The following is a 23,133-nucleotide window of genomic DNA, read 5'->3' on the forward strand; positions in this document are numbered from 1 at the left end:
CTTTAAACAAAGATTCTAAACAGGCAAGATTTTTGTAATGGACTGGATATGATGCCCAGCAGCCTTTCAGCATTCTGAAAGACCTGCACAGCTGTCAAAGGTTGAACTTAGCTTTTTAGCTGAGCTATTTGGGGTAGATTTACTATAACTGGAGAGTGCAACATCTGGTGCACCTGTGCATGGTAGCCAATCAGCTTCTAATGTCAGCTTGTTCAATTAAGCTTTGACAATAAAACAACCTGGAAGCGGATTGGTTCTATGCAGAGCTGAACCAGATTTTGCACTCTACAGTTTTGGCAACTCAACCCACTACTGTGTCACTGTCTTCTTAGTTTTTCCCTATTCCATTTCTACAAAGAATCCACCCATTTGTGAATGTACTAACTCAATGTCACCACAGGCAACTAAGTGAAATGACTGGTTTGGGTAAACACTGGTCAATTCACAAAATACCATCCTCGACAACGACATATATACTGTAATTGCGAAGGTGTCAAGTTATCCTGCGTACGATGATTGTTCTAGCTAACCTGGCAGTGGTACACGGATACTGAAAATCTGTGCTGTGTTAAATTCTTAAATTGTAATAATATAAATTGTGTACTTAAACAAGTCGAGTGTACAAGAAATACACATGCTTTCTGCGTTCAGAATTATGAGGCCACAGAATTTACGGGTTGTGATTTAAAACAGGCTAGTTCGATGTAAGCGTACCCTGACAAATATCCAAAATTAGAACTGAATGCCTAAAAGTAGTGTGAACAGCTGAATTATATACACTAAAGAGGATCAATCACGACACAGCTGGGATCTCAAAAAAATAACCCTGCAAAGAAACATCCAAGGTAATTCCTGGCTTTAAATTGTCTACCAAGTGTGCCTCCATAGGTCTCTATGAACTGTGCAAATTGTAACGTCATTTCTATGTTCTAAGATAGGATTACCTGTATTTAAAAAAGGATAATATATTTCCATTTCTTTATAAAAGTTATATATTGAAAATAAGTAATGAACAAACATGGGATATATTTTACAAATAAAGTGTGCAAGAACTCACTTGCCTTGTGAACCCTGTTCCCTAAAACGTTAACCCCCAGATACAGAATAATTAAAAACGATAATGCCTTTTAAAAGGGAAATGAACAGCAGGTTTAGAGAAGTGAGGACCTGCTAAAGGTAGTAAATTTCCTCCTTATATTATTTCTCACATTCACAGATCTATGACCAATGACTCTCACTTCTTCTGACCTCACTGTATTTCACTCCAGAGGTATTCTGGTCCACAGCTGCTTCATTAGGCACAAGAAAACAACATGGTGCCTCAATCACTTCCCGAGGCACAGGAATGCGCCTTCCTCTCTGCCTATATCAGGGAAGATTAAAACCTGCTGCTGGCAGATATACCACTAGAACAATGATTTTAAAATATTTAAAACTTTAAAAAAAACGTAAAATGCCTTCAACCTGAAGATGCAAAAAAATTGTCTAGCAAAACTACTGTGTGTCTCAGCAATAGTTTCAAAAGGAACATGGAACAGATTCTCAAATCAGCGTAACCTTAGTCTCAGAGGAAGGAAAAAGGCCCAACCATGAATGCTCCCAGAAGCGCTCCTTGCACAGATCAGCACAGCAATACAGGATCATCTGGCAGCAAACAGGTTGGAAGGAAAGGTCAAGCACAAGACTGAATGTGCAAAACGTGTCGTGACCTAGTATCTCTGCACTTCAGTACTGGAGCTGTGCAGTCAGCATAATGTCCAGCACTGAGCACACTAGGAGCTGGTTCGGATATGGTATGCAGGTAGTAAGCAAGTACTGTGTCTTGGAAATGATAAAATGCAGAGTTTGAGGAAAAATATCAGACAGACGATGCAGAGGGAGGATTCATCTTTTCCTGCGGCAGGTCCTCTTGTGTTCAGCGTGCCAATGTTCCTGCTGGCATTTAATGGAGCAGTAAGACGTGTTCCAGCAGCAGTGATACATGGCTTCCTCCTCACAGTTGTAGCACTATCAAAAAAAGAAACAAAACACACAAACACAATAAGACAACTGCTACCGTATTTATTAGACATCTGTAACAGATCAGAATAATATAGATTTTACTTTTGTAAAAAAATTATTTTACACCATAGGGTATCTATTATATAGAATGTATTCCAATGAAATACTGGTGTAAAACATCACTATTAAATCACAGGCATAAAAACTAGAGAGTAAAGGGAACAAATCCCCAATTTGTTTCCTGACCTGTACTAGAAAGAAAATGGCAGATGGTATTTACTTGCTGCTGGCGACATTGCACAGTGAGGAAGGACCTATGTAAACCTCAATGCATGATATGTACATCTTAGTCTATTAACCACTTAAGCCCCGGACCTTTAGACAGCTAAATGCCCAGGCCAGGTTTTGCTATTCGGCACTGCGTCGCTTTAACAGACAATTGCGCGGTCGTGCGACGTGGCTCCCAAACAAAATTGACATCCTTTTTTTTTCCCACAAATAGAGCTTTTTTTTGGGTGGTATTTGATCACCTCTGCGGTTTTTATTTTTTGCGCTATAAACAAAAATAGAGCTACAATTTTGAAAAAAAAATTCAATATTTTTTACTTTTTGCTATAACAAATATCCCCCAAAAACATATATAAAAACATTTTTTCCCCGCAGTTTAGGCCGATACGTATTCTTCTACCTATTTTTGGTAAAAAAAAAAACGCAATAAGCGTTTATCGATTGGTTTGCGCAAAATTTATAGCGTTTACAAAATAGGGGATAGTTTTATTGCATTTTTTTTTTTTTACTACTAATGGCGGCGATCAGCGATTTTTTTCATGACTGCGACATTATGGCGGACACTTCGGACAATTTTGACACATTTTTGGGACCATTGTCATTTTCACAGCAAAAAATGCATTTAAATTGCATTGTTTATTGTGAAAATGATAGTTGCAGTTTGGGAGTTAACCACAGGGGGCACTGAAGGAGTTATGTTTCACCTAGTGTGTGTTTACAACTGTAGGGGGGTGTGGCTGTAGGTCTGACGTCATCGATTGAGTCTCCCTATAAAAGGGATGACACGATCGATGCAGCCGCCACAGTGAAGCACGGGGAAGCCATGTTTACATACGGCTCTCCCCGTTCTTCAGCTCCGGGGAGCGATCGCGAGGGGGCGGCTAAAAACGAATAGCCGCGCTGGGAGACACGGCAAACCTTCTGGCAATGACACCTATTGATGTGCCATTCTGGAGCAGATGGACTGCCTGTGCAACCTTTTTAGGGTCCAAGTATCGCCTCGTGCTACCAGTAGTGACACTGACCCTAGCCAAATGCAAAACTAGTGAAAAACAGTAAAAAAAAGATGAGTAGGGAAAAAATAATGTCAGACACCTCCACCTGAAAAAAACATTCCTGTTTTGGGGGTCGTCTCATTGTTGCCCATCCAGTGCACATGTTGTTAATTTCAATTAACAGCAAAGCAGCTTAAACTGATTAACAACCCCCTCTGTATACACCCCTCCCCCTCTGCTACTTAACGGACCAGATCAATATCCCAGGAGTTTTGATTCAAAAGTGTGCCTTTAATTTTTTTGAGCAGTGTATTTGTTCTCCTAAAGCCCCATTCACATAGGTTTTCTGGTTAGGTCTGCCTGTCAATTTATCATGAATATGAATCATGAATCATGAATACCTTATCAAAGTATCCATGTAGCTCTAATGGCAAGTTCATGTAAAATGCCTTGTGTCTGCATTTAAAGTGGAGGTTCACCCCAAAAAAAATTTCTAACAATACATTGAGAAGACTGATTACACTGCGGGTATGCTGGGCTTTTTTTTTTTTCGTACATACCTTGTTATCGCCGTTTCATCCCTCTGGTTCCGGGTATGATTCTTGCGGGTCTGGGCGTTCCTAGTTGATTGACGTTCCTCCGACCAACGCATACTGCGCGCCACGACTTTCCGAAAGAAGCCGAACGTCGCTGCACAGGTGCCGTATAGAGCCGACGTTCGGCTTCTGTCGGAAAGTCGTGACGCGCAATATGCGCCGGTCGGAGGAACGTCAATCAACTAGGAACGCCCAGTCCAGCAAGAATCATACCCGGAAGCCGAGGGATGAAACGGCGATAACGAGGTATGTACGGGAAAGAAAACAAAAAAAAAACAGCATACCTGCAGTGTAATCAGTCTTCTCAATGTATTGTTAGAATTTTTTTTTAGGGTGAACCTCCACTTTAACCTACCTCTGAATCTGTCCTAATATGGAAAAATAAATGTGTCCTTTTCCATGCATAAGCATGACGGATGCGAGGTAAGCTGATGTAAACAAACTTTTAAATATAAAGTCCTTTCACATCCGGCAGCCCATAGATATAACACATGCCCACCACAGTCTGCAGTTGAAATGTGGACAAGAACACAAAAGTGGCATCAGGGCTCTTCTGTTCAGATTCTGCAGAGGATCTGCCCACTGATCTCCTGCTGAATAGAGTGGAGCGCACCAATGTGAAAGGACCTTAATTAATATAGTTTGTAATTGACTTGGACCGTTTACTGGAAAAGATATGTTCCTGGAGGTTCCAACATAAGACTGCATATGAAACAAGTAGGTAAAAACCGTAGCACTACGGTTCGCTTACTTCAAATATCCTCCCAGTAGTTTTACTAGTCTATCCCACTACCCAGGTGTTTTACACTTGAAATAATCATTGTTGATCGCAGAAACTGTTTGTACAACAGCTGAATTTAAAAAGAAGATTTTAGCAACCTCATCTTTCGCTTATTACTTCTCAATATAAAACACCATGCCACCAAACAGCTGAAGGAGCAATAGCGTTTCCCAACAGCCATACAGGCAAATTAAGTGGACAAAGTCAATCTAATTTTCCCTCACCAATCCTACCTTAATGTGCATACCCCTCCTTTTTCTATTTAAAGGATCGATCACTGCTGCATATGTCGGTACGAATAATCGTCTATGTTGCCCACTGCAACCAGATTCTCCCTCTTCTCTTCCCAATACAGAATTGGGAAAATGAATAGGAGAATTTAACTGGTTAACTTGGGGAAGACTGACTACTGAGAACCATAATGCCACAGGTTAGGTATCTTACCCACTGCTTCTTCTTGGTCTGTGAAATCAGCGGTTTATGTTGGGCTGCCATTTTCTTGATTTCTTCCAGGAATTCCTCTTTGCATTTATCTTTTACCTGCTTGCACTTCCTGTCCATTTCTGCTTGAATATTGGCTACAGCTTTATTAACAGCTTGTCTCTTCTCCTCCTCCATCTCTGCTCGAAGCTATAATGGAAAAGAAAATGAGAATATCAGCCAACGGAAAAGGTACATATTCCTGGATTGAAAAATCACCTACACTTGTCGCTGTAGGAATGTATCCTGGGCTCTGAGATTGGTGAGGGAACCTACTCTGTGGGCCACCAGGCCTCGGCACAGTAAAAAAAAAAAAAATTGTAACATAAATCAAGCAAATATGAAATTTACCACATGGGATGGCAAGCATTGATTTGTGCTCATGATCTACGTTTTCACAGCAATAATAATATACATGCATACATCCTGATGTTTTAAACAACCTGTTACTAGCCTACCAGGCTGGCCAGGTAACATCACTGTATATGCCATATGACTATTTTTCGATGGTTTGTTCTATACATTTCTGCGGAGATTCATCTTACTTATCGTTATGCTCCTGATGAAGCGTTTTCAACACAAAACCTCCATCACTCCGCATATTCAATCCAGTTCTAAGGATCTGAGGCCCCGTACACACGAGAGGATCCATCCGCTGGAATTGATCTGCGGACCGGCTCCAGCGGATAGATCCCCTGGTGTGTACAATCCAGCAGATCTGTTTCCGCGGATTTTTATCCCCTGGGATGGATTTCAAGCGGATAAAAATTTGAAGACATGCTTTCAAATCTATCCGCTTGAATCCATCCCAACGGATTGATCCGCTGGTCTGTACAGACTCACCGGATCAATCCGTCCGAATGGATCCCCCGCATGCGTCGCAATGATTCGACGCATGCATGGAATTCCTTATATGACAGCGTCGCGCACGTCGCCGCGTCATCATCGCGGCGACGGCGCGACACGTCATCGCGATGGGATTTCGATCCGATGGCGAGTACACTCCATCGGATCATCGGTGGACCGTATCCGCGGATAAATCCTCTCGTGTGTACTAGGCCTAAGAGTTTGTGTATCATTTCTGGTGCTGTATGATTTTTGTTTTTGTTTAATTAGCATACATGCACCAGTATCAACTTTTATGGAATTTTTCCTATGTATGTACTGTGATAAATATGCCGATACTATAATACCACGTTCACAAAGTTTTGTATATCATTTCTTGTTTTTTTTTTTTTTTTATTCTACTTCTATGAATAAATTTACCCATAGTATTTTTACTATACCTACTTGTACCGCCTAAAGTCCATTTCATTAGCCCAGCTTAATTTCTAGTTACATATTATCGGGACGTTGGTACACGGCATTCACAGCGCTAGTCGCCCTGTGTTTTATGCACTTTTTATAGCAAGATCCATCTATATATCTTTATTGGATGACTCATCTACACTTTGCCTGAGATTTCTCTAACCTTATAGTTTGCTCATATTAGTGGTATTACTACCAACCTACAGTTTTGCTCATAAGTTTACATTTAGAATTTATGATTTCATGGCCATTTTTCAGAGAATATGAATGAGAACACAAAAACTTTTCTTTCACACATTGCTAATAAATGGCTTAAGCCAAACACTAGCCATCAACTGTGTTTACTCTTTTTAAATCATAATGACAACAGAAACTACCCAAATGACCCTGATCAAGTTTATATACAGTAATATGCACATAAGTTGACACAAAGGGGTTTGAATGGCTAGTAAAGGTAACCATCCTCACCTGTGATATGTTTGCTTGTAATTAGTGTGTGTGTGTGTATAAAAGGTCAATGAGTTTCTGGACTCCTGACAGACCCTTGCAGTTTTCATCCAGTGCTGCACTGATGTTTCTGGATTCTGAGTCATGGGGAAAGCAAAATAATTGTCAAAGCATCTGTGGGAAAAGGTAGTTGAACTGTATAAAAAAGGAAAGTGATATAAAAAGATATCCAAGGAATTGAGAATGCCAATCAGCAGTGTTTAAACCCTAATCAAGAAGTGGAAAATGAGGGGTTCTGTTGAAACCAAATCACGGTCAGGTAGACTAACTAAAATTTCAGCCACAAATGCCAGGAAAATTGTTTAAGATGCAAAGAAAAACCCACAAATAACGTCAGGTGAAATACAGGACTCTGAAAACATGTGGTGTGGCCGTTTCAAGATGCACAATAAGGAGGCACTTGAAGAAAGATGGGCTGCATGGTTGAGTCACCAGAAGAAAACCATTACTACGCAAATGCCACAAAGTATCCTTACAATACGCCAAACAGCACAGAGACAAGCCTCAAACCTTCTGGCACAAAGTCATTTGGAGTGATCAGACCAAAAATGTGATTTTTGGCCACAACCATAAACACTACATTTGGAGAGGAATCAACAAGGCCTATGATGAAAGGTACAGAGGTAGATCGTTGATGTTTTAGGGGCACAGGGAATTTGGTCAAAATTGTTGGAAAGATGAATACAGTATGTTATCAAAACATACTGGAGGAACATTTGCATTCGTCAGCCGGGTAGCTGCGCATGGGATGTACTTGGACATTCCAACAGGACAATGATCCAAAACACAAGGCCAAGTCGACCTGTCATTGGCTACAGCAGAATAAAGTGAAGGTTCTGGAGTGGCCATCTCAGTCTCCTGACCTCAATATCAGTGAGCCACTCTGGGGAGATCTCAAATATGCAGTTCATGCAAGACAGCCCAAGAATTTACAGGAACTTTTTTGCCAAGAGGAATGGACAGCTTTACCATCTGAGACGATAAAGAATCTCATTCACAAATACCACAAAAGGCTTCAAGCCATTGTTGATGTTAAATGGGGCAATACACGGTATTAAGAACTGGAGTATGTAAACTTTTGATCAGGGTCATTTGGGTAGTTTCTGTTGTCATTATGGATTTAAAAAGATTAAAACACAGTTGACTGATAACAAATGGCTTCAGACAAATGTTTTTGTGTTATCATTCATATTCTCTGAAAAATGGCCAAGAAATCATAAAATTCTGCCAGGGTATGTAAACGTATTAGCATAACTGTATGTTATGTGACTTTTGTGACTCCGTAACCACTGTAACTTTGCAAAATTTGAAACAAACAGTTAGAAAAAATAAAATAAAAAATAATTAACACACTAGGACTGCTTTAGGGCTCATTTATATGGGTGCCGACACCTGTCCTGCATGCTGGGTTGTTGTTTTCTGCATCTGCCTTTAAAGCTGCACACAGGCAGCCTATAAGGAGATGCGGATGCACAGACACAGCCACATGTCAAAATTTTACATGCGTGCAGGATTGGGTGCACGGATTTGAACACATTGCATTTCAACATTTTGTCCATGCATTTCAACATTTTGACAGGTAGCAGAGTCTGTGCACCCACTGCATCTGCATTTACTTGCATAGGCTGCCTGAGCACAGGCGCAAGGAGGATGGGTGTACACATCTGTCTGAAAGATCCCTGAAGTAGCACATTTGCTTATCAAACAAAAAAAACTAAAAAGTTCATGTTTAATACAAAGACGTCTATGTTGGTAACCGCTGTATATAGATAAACCTGCAATGGAACCCAGGGCTTGAGAATTTATTCAAACTTCAAACACTAACAAAAGTAAGTTATCATAGTGCTACAAATAAAAATGCATTTACTGTTTTAAAATAAGAGACTGGGAAAATCAATCAATAAATACAGATAGCAAGTAATATGAAAATTGGCCACTGTCCAGTGTTTTCGAAATCCCCATAAAATACAGTAATGTACATGTGCCCATTGCCTCAACTACATTATATCAATTCACAGCAGGGAAGACACCACCTACAGTCCTGGCCGAAATTGTTGGCACCCCAGAAATTTTTCCAGAAAATAAAGTACTTCTCACAGAAAAGTATTGCAGTAACACATGTTTTGCTATACACATGTTTATTCCCTTTGTGTGTATTGGAACAAAACAAAAAAGGGAGGGAAAAAAAGCAAATTGGATATAATGTCACACAAAACACCAACAATGGGCTGGTCAAAATTCTTGGCCCCCTAACTTAATATTTGGTTGCACACCCTTTGGAAAGAATAACTGAAATCAGTCGCTTCCTATAACCATCAATAAGCTTCTTACACCTCTCACCTGGAATTTCGGACCACTCTTCCTTTGCAAACTGCTCAAGGTCTCTTATTGGAAGGGCGCCTTTTCCCAACAGCAATTTTAAAATCTCTCCACAGGTGTTCAATGAGATTTAGATCTGGACTTCTTGCTGGCAACTTTAGAACTCTCCAGCGCTTTGTTGCCATCCATTTCTGGGTGCTTTTTGACGTATGTTTGGGGTCATTGTCCTGCTGGAAGACACAAGATCTTGGACGCAAACCCAGCTTTCTGACACTGGGCTCTACAGTGCGACCCAAAATCCTTTGGTAATCCTCAGATTTCATGATGCCTTGCACACATTCAAGGCACCCAGTGCCAGAGGCAGCAAAACGACCCCAAAACATCATTGAACCTCCACCATATTTCACTGTAGGTAGTGTGTTCTTTTCTTTGTAGGCATCATTCCGGTTTCGGTAAACAGTAGAATGATGTGCTTTACCAAAAAGCTCTATCCTGGTCTCATCTGTCCACAAGACGTTTTCCCAGAAGGAGTTTGGCTTACTCAAGTACATTTTGGCAAACTGTAGTCTTGCTTTTTTATGTCTCTGTGTCAGCAGTGAGGTCCTCTTGGGTCTCCTGCCATAGTGTTTCATTTCATTTAAATGTCGACGGATAGTTCGCGCCGATACACAATTTTGATTCTCAAGTCCTCAGATAGTTCTCTTCTCCTCTTTCTGTTGTCAATGCTTAGTGTCGCACACACAGACACATAATGCAAAGACTAAGTGAACTTCTCTTCTTTTTATCTGCTTTCAGGTGTGATTTTTATATTGCCCACACCTAATACTAATACACAATCTTATTTATCCACAATTTTGAAAGGGTGCCAAGAATTTTGACCAGCCCATTTTTTGAGTTTTGTGTGACATTATGTCCAATTTGCTTTTTTTCCACCCTTTTTTTGTTTTGTTCCAATACACACAAAGGGAATAAACATGTGTATATCAAAACGTGTTACTGCAATACTTTTCTTTGAGAAATACTTGATTTTCTGGAAAAATTTCTGGGGTGCCAACAATTGCGGCCATGACTGTATATCATAGGCCCTAAACCATGGGTCTTCAAACTACAGCCCTCCAGTTGTTCAGGAACTACAATTCCCATCATGCCTAGTCATGTCTGTGAATGTCAGTGTGTAACAATGTCTCATGGGATGTGTAGTTCTACAACAGCTGGAGGGCCGTAGTTTGAGGATCCCTGCCTTAAACAAATATTTCTCAATGCATGGGAACTATTAAAGGAATGCACCTCAAGCTGGCCAGAGATGGATCGAAATTTGGCTTGGTCAGCAGCGAACGACCACATTTTGATCCCTGTGTCGGCTGAAGTTTTAGCTGTAGCTGTTTTAACTTAAAAAAAAAAAAAAACTCCCTGCGGCTTCCTATTGTGCATGCGTAAGCTTTGATGGGCCCCGCAACCTCCTTGGACATATCCCAGGAGGTTGTGGGCAGTGAAAAGAGGGGTTTGGAGGACAATCAGCAGACCCCTGTAGGAAGTGAAGTTCCACTTTAAAAATTACTGTCACGATTAGTGTTTTTTTATAACTAGCAGTACAGGAAGCTACTTTTGAGGTACAAAAGATATTTTTATGCTTTTGGCCTAAAGCTACTGTTTTAGCATGCAGTGGACATTTCAGCACTCCTCACACAACAGCTACAAGAAATAATGGATGTTTCTGCAGTTCCACCCCATAATTTAAAAAAAATTCTTAGAGAATTGTGAGGAACATGGAAATAGTCTGACCTCTTCTAGAGCTTCTTGAACGGCTTTTTCAGTCTCCCTCTTGTTGTCTGTGCTCATCCTCTCCTTGAACTCATTAAAGATCTTGCTGTACTTGTCGTGACACATGTTCTGACACCCACCATCATTATTGGTTTGTGTGCTACGGTGTGACATTCTTGGGGACGAGGCACTTTGCTTCTTGGTCTGTGTATAGACAGACACCTTCTCAGCTGGTGGCGGCATGGAGGGGATTTCCTGGCTTGAGCTCACAGCTTCTGTCTCAGGCTCTGGTTCTGACTCCTACAAAAAAAAAAAAAGGAGGAGGATGCGATTAAGGACATTTTTGATAATTTACCAGTTAAATGCATTTTGTTTCAGAAATAAAATCTAAAGAAATAAAAAAAATAAAACATGTATTTTTATCCGTACAGGTTCATACCTACTAGTAGACATGGAAGTGGTGTGTAGATCTGTAACATTCTAAAAATGCAACTGGATTGCTACAACTTATAGGGAAACTGCATTTGTTTTTGATCAGTTTCATTGTAACTTTTCAATTATTATTTTTTTTTTATCTTTATGCAAGGCATGTCCAAAGTCCGGCCCGCGAGCCAGTTATAATCTAATAAAATCGGGAAAAAAAATAGCTCATCCTTGCCCTGAGTGGAGCTTGGGGGCCACAGAAGAGATAAAGGCCAGATTTCTTAGGGGATAAAGAAGAGAAAATATATTTTTTACAACCTGAGCTCTGGGATTTGTTGGGGGCCAAATAGGATATATATATAGAGAGATATATATATATATATATATATATATATATATATATATATATATATATATATATATATATATATATATATATATTCACCACACACAGCCAACGTAGGAAAATTCTTGTTGGCAGTGTATTAGTGATCGGACGAACACACTTAGACTGAATTTTAATGGTTCAAAGAATGTCAGGCAAAATAGTTGGCCCTCTTTCAAAAAAGTTTGGACACCCCTGCTTAATGCTAGAACAACATTTAATAATGGGTGTATTTGCTAAATTTGCTTGAATCTGCCAAACTAAAAACCCAAACAGGCCAGTGGCTTTTGTGAATTTTGCTAAATAAACGTATTCAGCTTTGTGTGTATTTTAGTCCCCTGCTATCAGGTCTAGTCACATTATGGGCTATTTATGGCATAGCGATTAAGGGCAGCCAGTATTCCCTTTAACTTGAATTTTTTCTAAATATTAATGAAATTGGAGAAAAAAAAATCTCAAGGAATGGATTTTATTGGGCAATTTAAATATGTCATCATCTTGTCAGGTAACTTGGTTCTACTTAATGTGCATAATAAAATAACAAACCACATAAAACATTTACTGTTCATATAAACATGTAATTTTTTTTTTCAGGGGATGAACAAACACTTCTTATTACATTTAGCTCTCTGCATTCAGTGTGTGCACTCCTCCTATTCACCGCACATGTGTATTGTGAGAACAGATCTGTAAAGGCTATGAGAAGGGGAGTTGAGCACAAGGTCACTAATGTCTATAAGCTTTGCAGAACATACCAGAACACTGCAGAGGCTTACTAGAATGAAAGAAATAAAACCAAGGAGATGTGAATGTGGCTTAAAAAATTAAACAAAGGTGATTCATCTGACAGGATAGTGGTGTAAATTAATGACAGCACTGAAAAGAAATAACAAGTGCTTACTTCCTTCTTGGCTTCTACGTTTTGAGTGCGTCGTCCTTTCTTGGCCCGCGGTTCCTGAATTGCTGCTTTCTGCTGGAAAGATAAAGGGGACGATGCTATAGTGCAATCCTGCTAACACTGCACAGATCTCAAACATAAAAAATATATGCAGAGACAAGATAATCTGTAAATTGCGCAGACTTCATTCACATACTGTTTATAACTCGTCTGGGCCTCAATTAGAGGAGCCAGAGGAAACAATTCATGGACTTGTCTGGTTGCCCAGACAATCTATCCCTTTATGTCTGGAGGAAACTAGGACAAGCTGTGAGGAGGTTGTGTGAGGACTCCAGGTGTACTCCAGGTTATCAGTCACTTCTGAAGACTGCTGTACGTTTGCATAAAATCACATCATCATTCATTACCTTTACAGGAATAAAATCATCATATCTAGCAAGAAGGGAGAGCTAATAAGGGAAAACCGTTTGTCTCTGCAGAGTGTGCTCAGCATTTCATTATAAGCAAGCCAATGTCTGAACATATTTTTTTTTTTTTTTTAATAGTAAGATTGTTCGTTCTGTATCAGCTCGGAAAAACAGTGAATCATAGTCTCTGGCTTTTCTTACCAATGAAGGATCTAAAAGATTATATCCTGTGTCGAGGCAGCAAGCACACACTATACATATACAAATTCATTTTAATAAATTTACGTAATAAAGAGATACAACTCAGCAAAAATAACCAGTATACCAGGTTTTGGAACAACAGAATACACAAATAGATTAATGCAATCTATCTTGAAGAGATCAGCAAGGTAGAGAATACAAATCAGGATGTCATTCCTACAGACATGAATGACAATGGTTTCTAATTAATGTACTAAATAAAAATACAGAGCCCTAATAATAAAAATAATATGGAAATATAACACAAATCAATCTGGGTCTACCAAAGTAATGGAAATATTCCTGGGTGTGAAACACTGTCCTAGTCTGAGAAAGAGAAAAACCTAAACAAGCAAGAAAGTAATGTATATAAAACTATGCGCACCCTTACAAAAGATCCAAGACCTGCATGTCTGCACTGGCAGCTGTTGAAAAAACATGTGTGTACACCAGCTGTGTTGCTACGGGCGGGGGGAATAGCCCCCTAGGTTATTCCTTGCTCCTTGCCACCTGCTAAATTAGGCCGCCGGCAGACATGGGTGTCAGGGCCATGGTGCCGCAATTGCCTGAATTCCTGTGGAGCTTCGGGAGGCGGCTTCAGTCACCACCCACCAGCATCAGACATGTAGCACAGAACTGAGAGCTCTGAAACTCTTCCTCTGCTCTGTGCTACACTTCTGATAGGTGGAGACAACATTGTGTCGGCTGCATGGCTCTGAAGCTTTTGTGGAGAGGTGAAAAAAGAGCTGTGAAAAAGTGGGGAGGGGGGTGCAGTTACAGTGAGGGGAAAAAGTATTTGATCCCCTGCTGATTTTTTTTACATTTGCCCACTGACAAAGAAATGATCAGTCTATGATTTTAAAGGTAGGTTTATTTTAACAGTGAGAGACAAAATAACAACAAAAATATCCAGAAATATACATTTCAAAAAAGTTATAAATAGATTTGCATTTTAATGGAGTAAAATCAGTATTTAATACCCTATCAATCAGCAAGATTTCTGGCTCCTAGGTGTCTTTTATACAGGTAACAAACAGATTAGAGTGCTCCTAATCTCAGCTTGTTACCTGTATAAAAGACACCTGTCCACAGAAGCAATCATTTAATCAGATTCCAATCTCTCCACCATGGCCAAGACCAAAGAGCTGTGCAAGGATGTCAGGGACAAGATTGTAGACCTACAAAGAGCTGCAATAGGCTACAAGACCATCGCCAAGCAGCTTGGTGAGAGGGTGCAAATTCTTTCCTTGTGAAGTTTCAATGATCATGAGAACAGTGAAGAATCAGCCCTGAACTACACAGGAGAAATTTGTCAATGATTTCAAGGCAGCTAGGACCAATGTCACCAAGAAAACAATTAGTAACAAACTATGCTGTGAAGGACTGAAATCCTGCAGCGCCCACAAAGTCCCCCTGCTCAAGTAAGCACATGTATAGGCATGTCTGAAGTTTGCTAATGAACATCTGAATGATTCAGGAGAGACCTGAGTTAAAATGTTGTGGTCATATGAGACCAAAGTCAAGATTTTTGGCATTAACTCAACTTGCTGTGTTTGGAGGAGGAGGAGGAATGCTGCCTATGACCCCAAGAACACCATCCCCACCAAACATGGAGGTGGAAACATTACGCTCTGGGGGGGGGGGGGGGGGGGGGGGTTCTGCTAAAGGGATGATGGACGGGGCCATGCACCGTCAAATCTTGGGTGAGAACCTCCTTCCCTCAGCCAGGGCATTGAAAATGGGTCCAGGATGTGTATTCCAGCATGACAATAACCCAAAACACATGGCCAAGGCAACAAAGGAGTGGCTTAAGAAGAAGCACATTAAGGTCCTGGAGTGGCCTAACCAGTCTCCAGACCTTAATCCCATAGAAAATATGTGGAGGGAGCTGAAGGTTCGAGTTTTCTTTCATGTTCAATGAGGGACAAAGACACCTTTAACCTTCGGCACGTCCAAAAGCAGTCCAACTGAGGGGTGGGCAACAAAGGGAATAAACAATAATAACAAGCCCAAGAAAACAACAGAGAACAAGCTTTAAGAGTTGAGACTTCTTGAAGGACCTTACATCCAAAGCTGGCATCAGATGAGGCCTCAACGTCCAACTGGTAGAACTTAGGGAATGTGTGCACAGAAGACCAGGTGGCAGCTTTGCAAAACTAAGAAACAGTAGGCTGGTGCCAAAAAGCCCAAATAGCACTCACAGATGTAGTAGAGTATGCCTTGAGGGTAGGGTGGAACCTGATCCTTGATGAGTTTGTATGATAGTCCGTCTGAGACACTGGGAATTGGTGAAATGAGAAGCCAATGAACCCTTATGGCGTTTGCCCAATTATTAAAAGTGAATCGGTCTTCTTGAAAGATGCAGTGTTAAAGGGAGAAACGCTCAAAGACTGAACCAAATCCAGACAACAGAGTAAAATTTCCTTAGGGTAAGCTGGACAGAGGGACAGAAGAATGATGACCAATTGGGGGAAAAAGGCAAAAACTACCATAAGAGAGAAATCCTGGGCCTCAACGCCACTTTGAGCCCACGGAGCATCTGCTAGGAGTCTTACCAGGTTGGAGTACCACATCTGCCTGGGCCACTCCAGAGCAATGAGGATCACCTGAATGCCCTCCTTCTAAACCCTGTGAAGCAAACAATAAAGAAGTTTCAGAGAAGGAATGGCTATACACCAGAGCACCCACTGCTTCTGCTAGAGAATCGGTACCTAGAGACAAACCTGTCCAGTTTGTTGTTGAACCTAGAGGCTCACATCAGCAAGATGATCAAACAATACAGAGACTGACAAATTGCCCACAGATGGGAAGATGGGAAGGAAGGACTTTCCGGATTCCAGTGCCAATAGGTCTGTCCACAGACTGGACAACATGTCCCGAGACATCAGAATGTTGTTGCAAGGTCTGAAGTGAAATTGACTAAATAAAACTGCCTCAAAATGAGCCCAATCACCAGACCCAGAATTCTCAGGTACAAACCTGGAATCTGAGAGTTTAAAGCTTCTTCTGAGGAATAAACACTCTGAGCTGTATCTAGGACTACACATGGATATTTTAAATGATAATTTGGTTAACATTTTGATGTCTGATGGTTCAGGATCTATCAGGACTGCTACAATGTTTGCACATTTAAGCCCACACTGTCCAACAGAGCCTGAGCTGACTGTTACCTTAACAGAACATCATCTAAGTATCACACAATAATGATGCCACAAGAGAGTAGCGTCAGAGGGCTTGGCTGACTTTGAGCTTTAGACATTGCGGTGGGACAGTGAGCCATGCTTGGGGGTTCTAGGTGTGGATGTTGCGGAAGTGGTGCAAAGAAAAGGACTTTTCTTCACCGCCAATGGGGAGATGAACCTTCCCAGTCTGTGTCTTAGTCTTCTTCCACTCAGGAAGATGGGTGCTCTTCCCACCTGTAGCATCCTTAAATTGACATCAAGAGCTGGGCGAAACTGAAGTTGTCCCTCGTAGGCTAAAGCTACATAGATCAAATGCTTCTTACATGCAGGTTGTGCGGTCCAGCACTTTGATCATCGTGCCCTACACGTGTATTGACAGAAGACCCACGCAAGAGTTGAAACAAGAAACTTCTAGCAGACCATTACAGCTGAAATGTAAAGCTACAGACGTTTGCTCTTTGAGTTCTACAAGAAACCTTCCTCAGCATTGGTAAGGCAAAGTTACGCCAAAGATCAAGTGAACAGCAGGGCTTTTTTTTTTTGAAAAGCCTATGGCGTGTGAACACACCCAAAAACTCCACCCGGTGCAGAAAAAATGTGCACACACATAAAGAGTGTTCACAAAAACGTGCAGACTGGTGCAACGTCAAGTGGTCCTCCTGTGAAGAGGGACCCAAACCCTGATCCCCCGGGGCGTTAGGCTCCAGACGGGGACTGAGGTACTGTGGTCCGAGCAACCGAAGCCGACACGGACCCAACTTCCTCGGAGGGACTGCCGAAAGAGAACCCTCCCAGTACTAGGTGGGGCTCCCCCGAAGGGAGACCCCATGAGAGCAAGTGAACTAAGCCAGAAGGCCATGTCCACCCACTCCCAAGACGTTCAGGGCTGGCCCGAGGACCGGCACCCTATTAATCTCACAGTGAACAAAACGTGCACAAACAAAAATAAGACAAAAAAGTGACAAACATAGGCTTAAATAAAAGAAAGTGGGGGAAAGGGATAGTGAAGAGGAGAGTGAAAGAAGCAGCCATTGTGATCAACAATGACCAGGCCCTCCGGCCAGGAATAAAAAATTCCTCTGGTCCTAGCCAAAAGGCCCGGCCCAGGAGGCAGGTGCTAAAAAAAGCGTGTATCTGGTGCAGTGACCGTGGTATCTTAAATCAATGTGTCCCTCACACACAGTGATCTTCAGATACCCCTGGACTGCCACTCCAGGGGCACATGCACCATAGGCTTTTCGTTCCATATCCGACCCCCCGACCGGCCAGTGCAGCCCTCCACCCCTACCAGCTAGAGAGCCCTTCAAGGTTTTCTTGGTGAGAACTGCCACGCCAGTTAGCAGCCTCCACCAATACTAGCCCCTCCAGACCCTCCGTCAACCCGGCGGATTTGCATGGTCCTACCCCGTTTCACCCCAGGGCATTACCAGCTCCTCCTACCGGATCGCCGACAGAGATAGCACTTACACCAGCCAGCCAGAAGGCCAGACTAGAACTCTGCAAAAAGACCAAGACCAAGCGCAGCACCCATCCTCACCAGGAGCACCCTTCCAGATGGCTCAGACTTAACCATGGGCCGGCCCCCAGTATCTGTCGGGCAGCACGGCGTAGTCCCTGCTGAAACCATCCTTCCAGGTGCAATGACGTCATTGGATTGCATCCACCCTCCCCATGTAGGAGGTGCTTCAGCGCTCCGCAGACAACTGATAAGAACAGATACCACACTCGATCCTAGCCAAAAGGCCGAGAAGCGACAGGGAAGACACCACGATCAGAGTGCAATGGCCGAGCCTCGCCCTGGGAGAACCACCTTCATGATCATGGTGTCTCCCCTGCCAGGGAAGTAGGGCTACCAGAGAGGGCTTCCACACCTCCTATTGGCTTTGTCCTCTGCCAGTATGGTGGTCGCTGTGTTAAGGCTAGACACTACCCGATTTATCATGGAGGGAGACTACTTTAGTACAAAATCAGCACTGTTCATTTACTACTGTAAATGAACAGTCCGCACTGGGGGGGGGGGTTGGTATCTAGGTAAATGTGCTTGCAAAATTGGGTTACTTGTTCCCGCAGAATGACTAACAAAAGGATGTCTATCCTCCTAGGACACTAGCAAAAGAAAAAAAATGAGGCATGATGGTAGTAGGAGGGATTATCCTGGGCTGGCCAGCAGTATTTTTGTTTCAAAGTGTCAAATCTTCCTGTTAGTGGCAGAACAAACTATTGATAAAAGACTTTGTGTGGGCCTCAATACACAAGAAAACAAGCGTTATTCAGAGCTCTCTATTGTGTATTTCCACTTTTGCAACCAAATTGGGATACTTGTTACATTGGTCCCATTCAATGAGCATACATTTAAAAAAAATATAAAAAAAATGCAGCTGACCTTTTTTTTGCTCTTCTCATGAAATTCCAGAATCGAAAAATCCTACTTCGTGCTCCCTGGGGACTTGTGTTTGCCATAATTGACACTTGTCTGTACTGTGCTGGCTGATCTCATAACTAGATGAGCAGGACTGTCTGCCCTAACAAAGTGTTAAAGATTTCCAGGCCTGGCTGGCTTACTGTATGGTAATACACTTTGACAAATTGTCTATTACTTTTGTCCCTACTTGCACATTGGAAATTATTCAGAGCGATGGTGGCCTATAGTGTCATATGTATAGCCTGCTCCACACAGCTAGCGAAAAAGGTAAGAAATATAAAATATTTTTAGTTACGCTGTGTGAAAAGAAACAAACAGTGGGGATTTCTCAAATTTAACTGCAAAAGCTGAAATGCACGTTAGTCTAAGGCCTCGTACACACGATCAGTCCATCCGATGAGAACGGTCTGAAGGAACGTTGTCCTAGGTTAACCGATGAAGCTGACTGATGGTCAGTCGTGCCTACACACCATCGGTTAAAAAACGATCGTGTCAGAACGCGGTGACGTAAAACACAACGGTGTGCTGAAAAAAACAAAGTTCAATGCTTCCAAGCATGGGTCGACTTGATTCTGAGCATGCGTGAATTTTTAACCGATGGTTGTGCCTACTAACGATAGTTTTTTTCCCATCGGTTAGGAATCCATAGGTTAAATTAAAAGCAAGTTGGCTTTTTTTTAAACCTATGGTTAAATAACCTATGGGGCCTACACACGATCGGTTTGGACCGATGAAAACGGTCCATCAGACTGTTGTTCTCTCGTTAACCTATCGTGTGTACGAGGCCTTAGTGATGCTTCACTTGAGTGCAACATATTCATCTGGTTACAGGTGTTAATTTTTGGGCACATTTTAGTAGAAATGTGCTATATTGGAGCTGCTTTGGAGCAAGATCACACCTTTTTGGTCCAATAGACTTTATTATGGAAGCGCCTGAAACGTGTGTTTAACACAGATTTTCTCAGGTGCTCCCATTGAATTAATAATATGGGGTAAAAAAACACCCAAATCTGCCTGAAAACAAGCTCCTGCACTTTTTCGAGTAAGTGTCACCTGAGCGCTCAAGTGTGAACAGATGCTACTTATAACAATGGGGCTTTAACGCTGAACATTTCAAATATTTTACAAAAAACTCATGTGTGAATGGGGTCTTAGTGTCAAAGCTTCATGATCCTATCAGATAGAAATTGTCAGGGTAAACCAAGTTTGAGGTTTGCATCTTTCCGGAATTGATGCTCCTGCTTACATGAAGTTCATTCATCCAAAATAGGGACAGCACAGCTCACCGACTGTCGGACACAGAGGAGTCGTCACATTTAACACATCTCATGCCCCGTACACACCATCACTTTATGTGATGAAAAAAAAAGACGTTTTTAAAAACGTCACTTTAATTGACCGTGTGGGGGGGAAAACGTCATTTTATGTCTTGTAAAAAACGACCAAAAAAAATTGAAGCATGCTTCAATTTTATGTGTCGTTTTTCAAAACGTTGTTTTTTACTTCACAGAAATTGACCGTGTGTAGCAAAAAACGACATTTAAAAAGACGTTTTTACACCCGCGCATGCCCAGAAGTGAGCTTTAATGGAAAAAGTGGTGAGAACATAACCTCGCTAGAACATTGTGAGAAAAACGATGGTGTGTAGGCAACTTCGTCTTTGAAAACTGAAGTTTCAAAAACGTCGTTTTTTACTTCACAGAAAATGTCGTTTTTTTTCATCACATAAAGTGATGGTGTGTTGCTTTAATTCAGTTGATGAACACACTACACTTTTTTTTCTTTTCGCACCGCTTTGCTTTCTCATCACTTCCTAGTCCCATAGGAAACCAGAGCAAGACTTGGAACTCTAAAGTCTCATTCTGTATTCCTCTAGGACTAAGAAGAGAGAGACAGGATGTATAGAGGAGCAATCACATCTCTCAGCATCCCTATGCATAGCTGCCTGCTTTGCATCGTAAAACCACATCATATGACAGCAATACAGCCAATAGAGGGACATTTTTACAAACAAAGGCTCCAGTCTATGGACACTTGCAGGCTGGAGCAAAACATATTGATTTTAATAAACTGTTAATGAATTAACAGACGGTTGGCAACCCTAAAGACAGTACATACTACCGATCTACACGTCACATGGCCGAAATTGACTGGCAGCTTGTGTTTCCAAGAAGCAAGGTTAGGAGTGGGTGGCAACAGCAGGCAAGCTTGGGGACTGCAAAGGATGAGCCAGCTAGGGAGGGAAAGTAAACGCTTATGATGCTGATCTGCAGTTATGAAGAGTGAAGGAGAGGTAGTGACAAAGACAACGCACAACTGCAGACTCATAATTCAGGTCATCATAATGGACAACTCGGAGAATACCTCAGTGACATCACCCTGACCTGGAGGTGTAATAATGAAACCAAAAAGGAGAGAACACAAAGGAATGGTGTGCTTTGCCTATGTACATTATACAAACTGTTAAAGAGAACTTAGTGCCAGATATATGTATTTATATATATATGGTGCATGCAGTCTGAGTACAGATGTTTATTCCTTCAACCCAGCCACTTTTGTTGGACAGACAGCTGTACAAATGCCTTCACCTGATTTTCTTTCATCTTTTTTCAGGAATTATCCAGGGTCAGCATTTACTTCCTAGACTGGGTTTCTGGCTCAGACATGACAGTCAGCATCAACCCTCACCCCACCTTTTACTTACCTGAACCCTTCATTCGATCCATCGCCGTGCACGTCTGCAGCTCTTCCCTCCTTTCACTTCTGGGTCTCACTGGCTTTGCTGGGACAGCAGGAGCCAATGGCTCCCAGTGCTGTCAATCAAAGCCAGTGATGAGGAAGCGGGGGGCGGAGCCGAGCCCCACTGTCTGTGTCAATGGTCACAGCAGGGGGGCTCGGGTGTGAGTATGCATGAGTTCCCCCATAGGAAGATGGGAAAAGGCTTCTCATGAGGGCACTGGACAGAGAAGAGGGGCCAGGAGTTCCGGCGGGGGACCCGAAAATAGGAGGTTCACGGCGCTGTGTGCAATTCCATTGCACAGAGCAGGTAAGTATAGACATGTTTGTTATTTAAAAAATAAAAAATGTACCTTTAAAATCACGTTAACCGCTTGCCGACCAGCCACCGGCGGCAGGTCGGCTCGGCTGTGCAAAATCACATAATATTACGTGATTTCGCATTTCAGCCACTAGGGGGGCACGCGCCCCCTGCTCGCCCCTGGTCCCGCGTGTGTGCCCGGCGGGCGCGATCACTGCCAGGCCCCCCGCAATCGCTCGTTACAGCTCCCGGTCCTTTCAGGGGGAGAAATGACTGATCGCATGTTCATACAATTTATGAACAGCGATCTGTCATTTCCCCTAGTCAGTCCCACCACCCCCTTCAGTTAGAACACACCTAGGGAACATAATTAACCCCTTCCTCACCCCCTAGTGTTAACCCCTTCCCTGCCAGTGACATTTTTACAGTAATCAATGCATTTTTATAGCACTGATCGCTATAAAAATGCCAATGGTCTCAAAAATGTATCAAAAGTGTCCGAAGTGTCCGCCATAAGGTCGCAGTACTGATACAAATCGCTGATCGCCGTCATTACTAGTAAAAAAAAAATATATAAATAAAAATGCCATAAAAACTATCCCCTGGTTTGTAGACGCTATAACTTTTGCGCAATCAATAAACGCTTATTGCGACTTTTTTTTAACGTAAAAAATGTAGAATACGTATCGGCCTAAACTAAGGAAAAAATTGCTTTTTTTTATATATTTTTGGGGGAGATTTATTATAGCAAAAAGTAAAAAAAAAAAAAAAAAAAAAAAAATTGTAGCTCTTTTTTTGTTTACAGCGCAAAAAATTAAAACCGCAGAGGTGATCAAATACCACCAAAAGAAAGCTCTATTTGTGGGAAAAAAAGTGCACCAATTTTGTTAGGGACCCACGTCGCACGACCGCGCAATTGTCAGTTAAAGCAGTGGTCATCAACCTTGTCCTGCAGGGCCCACTAACAGGCCAGGTTTGCAAGATAACTGAAATACATCACAGCTGATATCATTTGCTCCTCAGTGATTGCAGTATTCTACACTGCATCTCCCCAAGGTAATAAATAAAACCTGGCCTGTTAGTGGGCCCTGCAGGACAGGGTT

At 41.9% G+C, this 23,133-nt stretch overlaps 1 protein-coding gene and 1 non-coding gene across 5 annotated transcripts in view; both read right to left on the reverse strand.

Moving 5' to 3' along the window:
• Positions 1-214: 214 nt before the first annotated feature.
• ZMYND11 (zinc finger MYND-type containing 11) overlaps positions 215-23,133 on the reverse strand; it is a 128,778-nt gene continuing 105,859 nt past the window's right edge. For 3 of the 4 annotated variants that reach the window (XM_040352685.1, XM_040352689.1, XM_040352687.1), the window contains 4 exons: positions 12,746-12,817; positions 11,058-11,336; positions 5,106-5,291; positions 215-2,007 (listed from right to left, as the gene is read on the reverse strand). In XM_040352685.1, coding sequence (XP_040208619.1) covers positions 1,885-2,007; positions 5,106-5,291; positions 11,058-11,336; positions 12,746-12,817 — 660 coding nt within the window. In that variant the 3' untranslated portion in view covers positions 215-1,884. The remainder of the gene's footprint in view (positions 2,008-5,105; positions 5,292-11,057; positions 11,337-12,745; positions 12,818-23,133) is intronic. The other variant, XM_040352686.1, reaches the window with a different exon arrangement.
• LOC120942155 lies at positions 18,251-18,418 on the reverse strand. Its single transcript, XR_005749936.1, has one exon. It is a non-coding gene; the product is annotated as a U1 spliceosomal RNA (small nuclear RNA).

This window comes from Rana temporaria, chromosome 5 (assembly GCF_905171775.1).
Source record: "Rana temporaria chromosome 5, aRanTem1.1, whole genome shotgun sequence".
Lineage (NCBI taxonomy): Eukaryota > Metazoa > Chordata > Amphibia > Anura > Ranidae > Rana > Rana temporaria.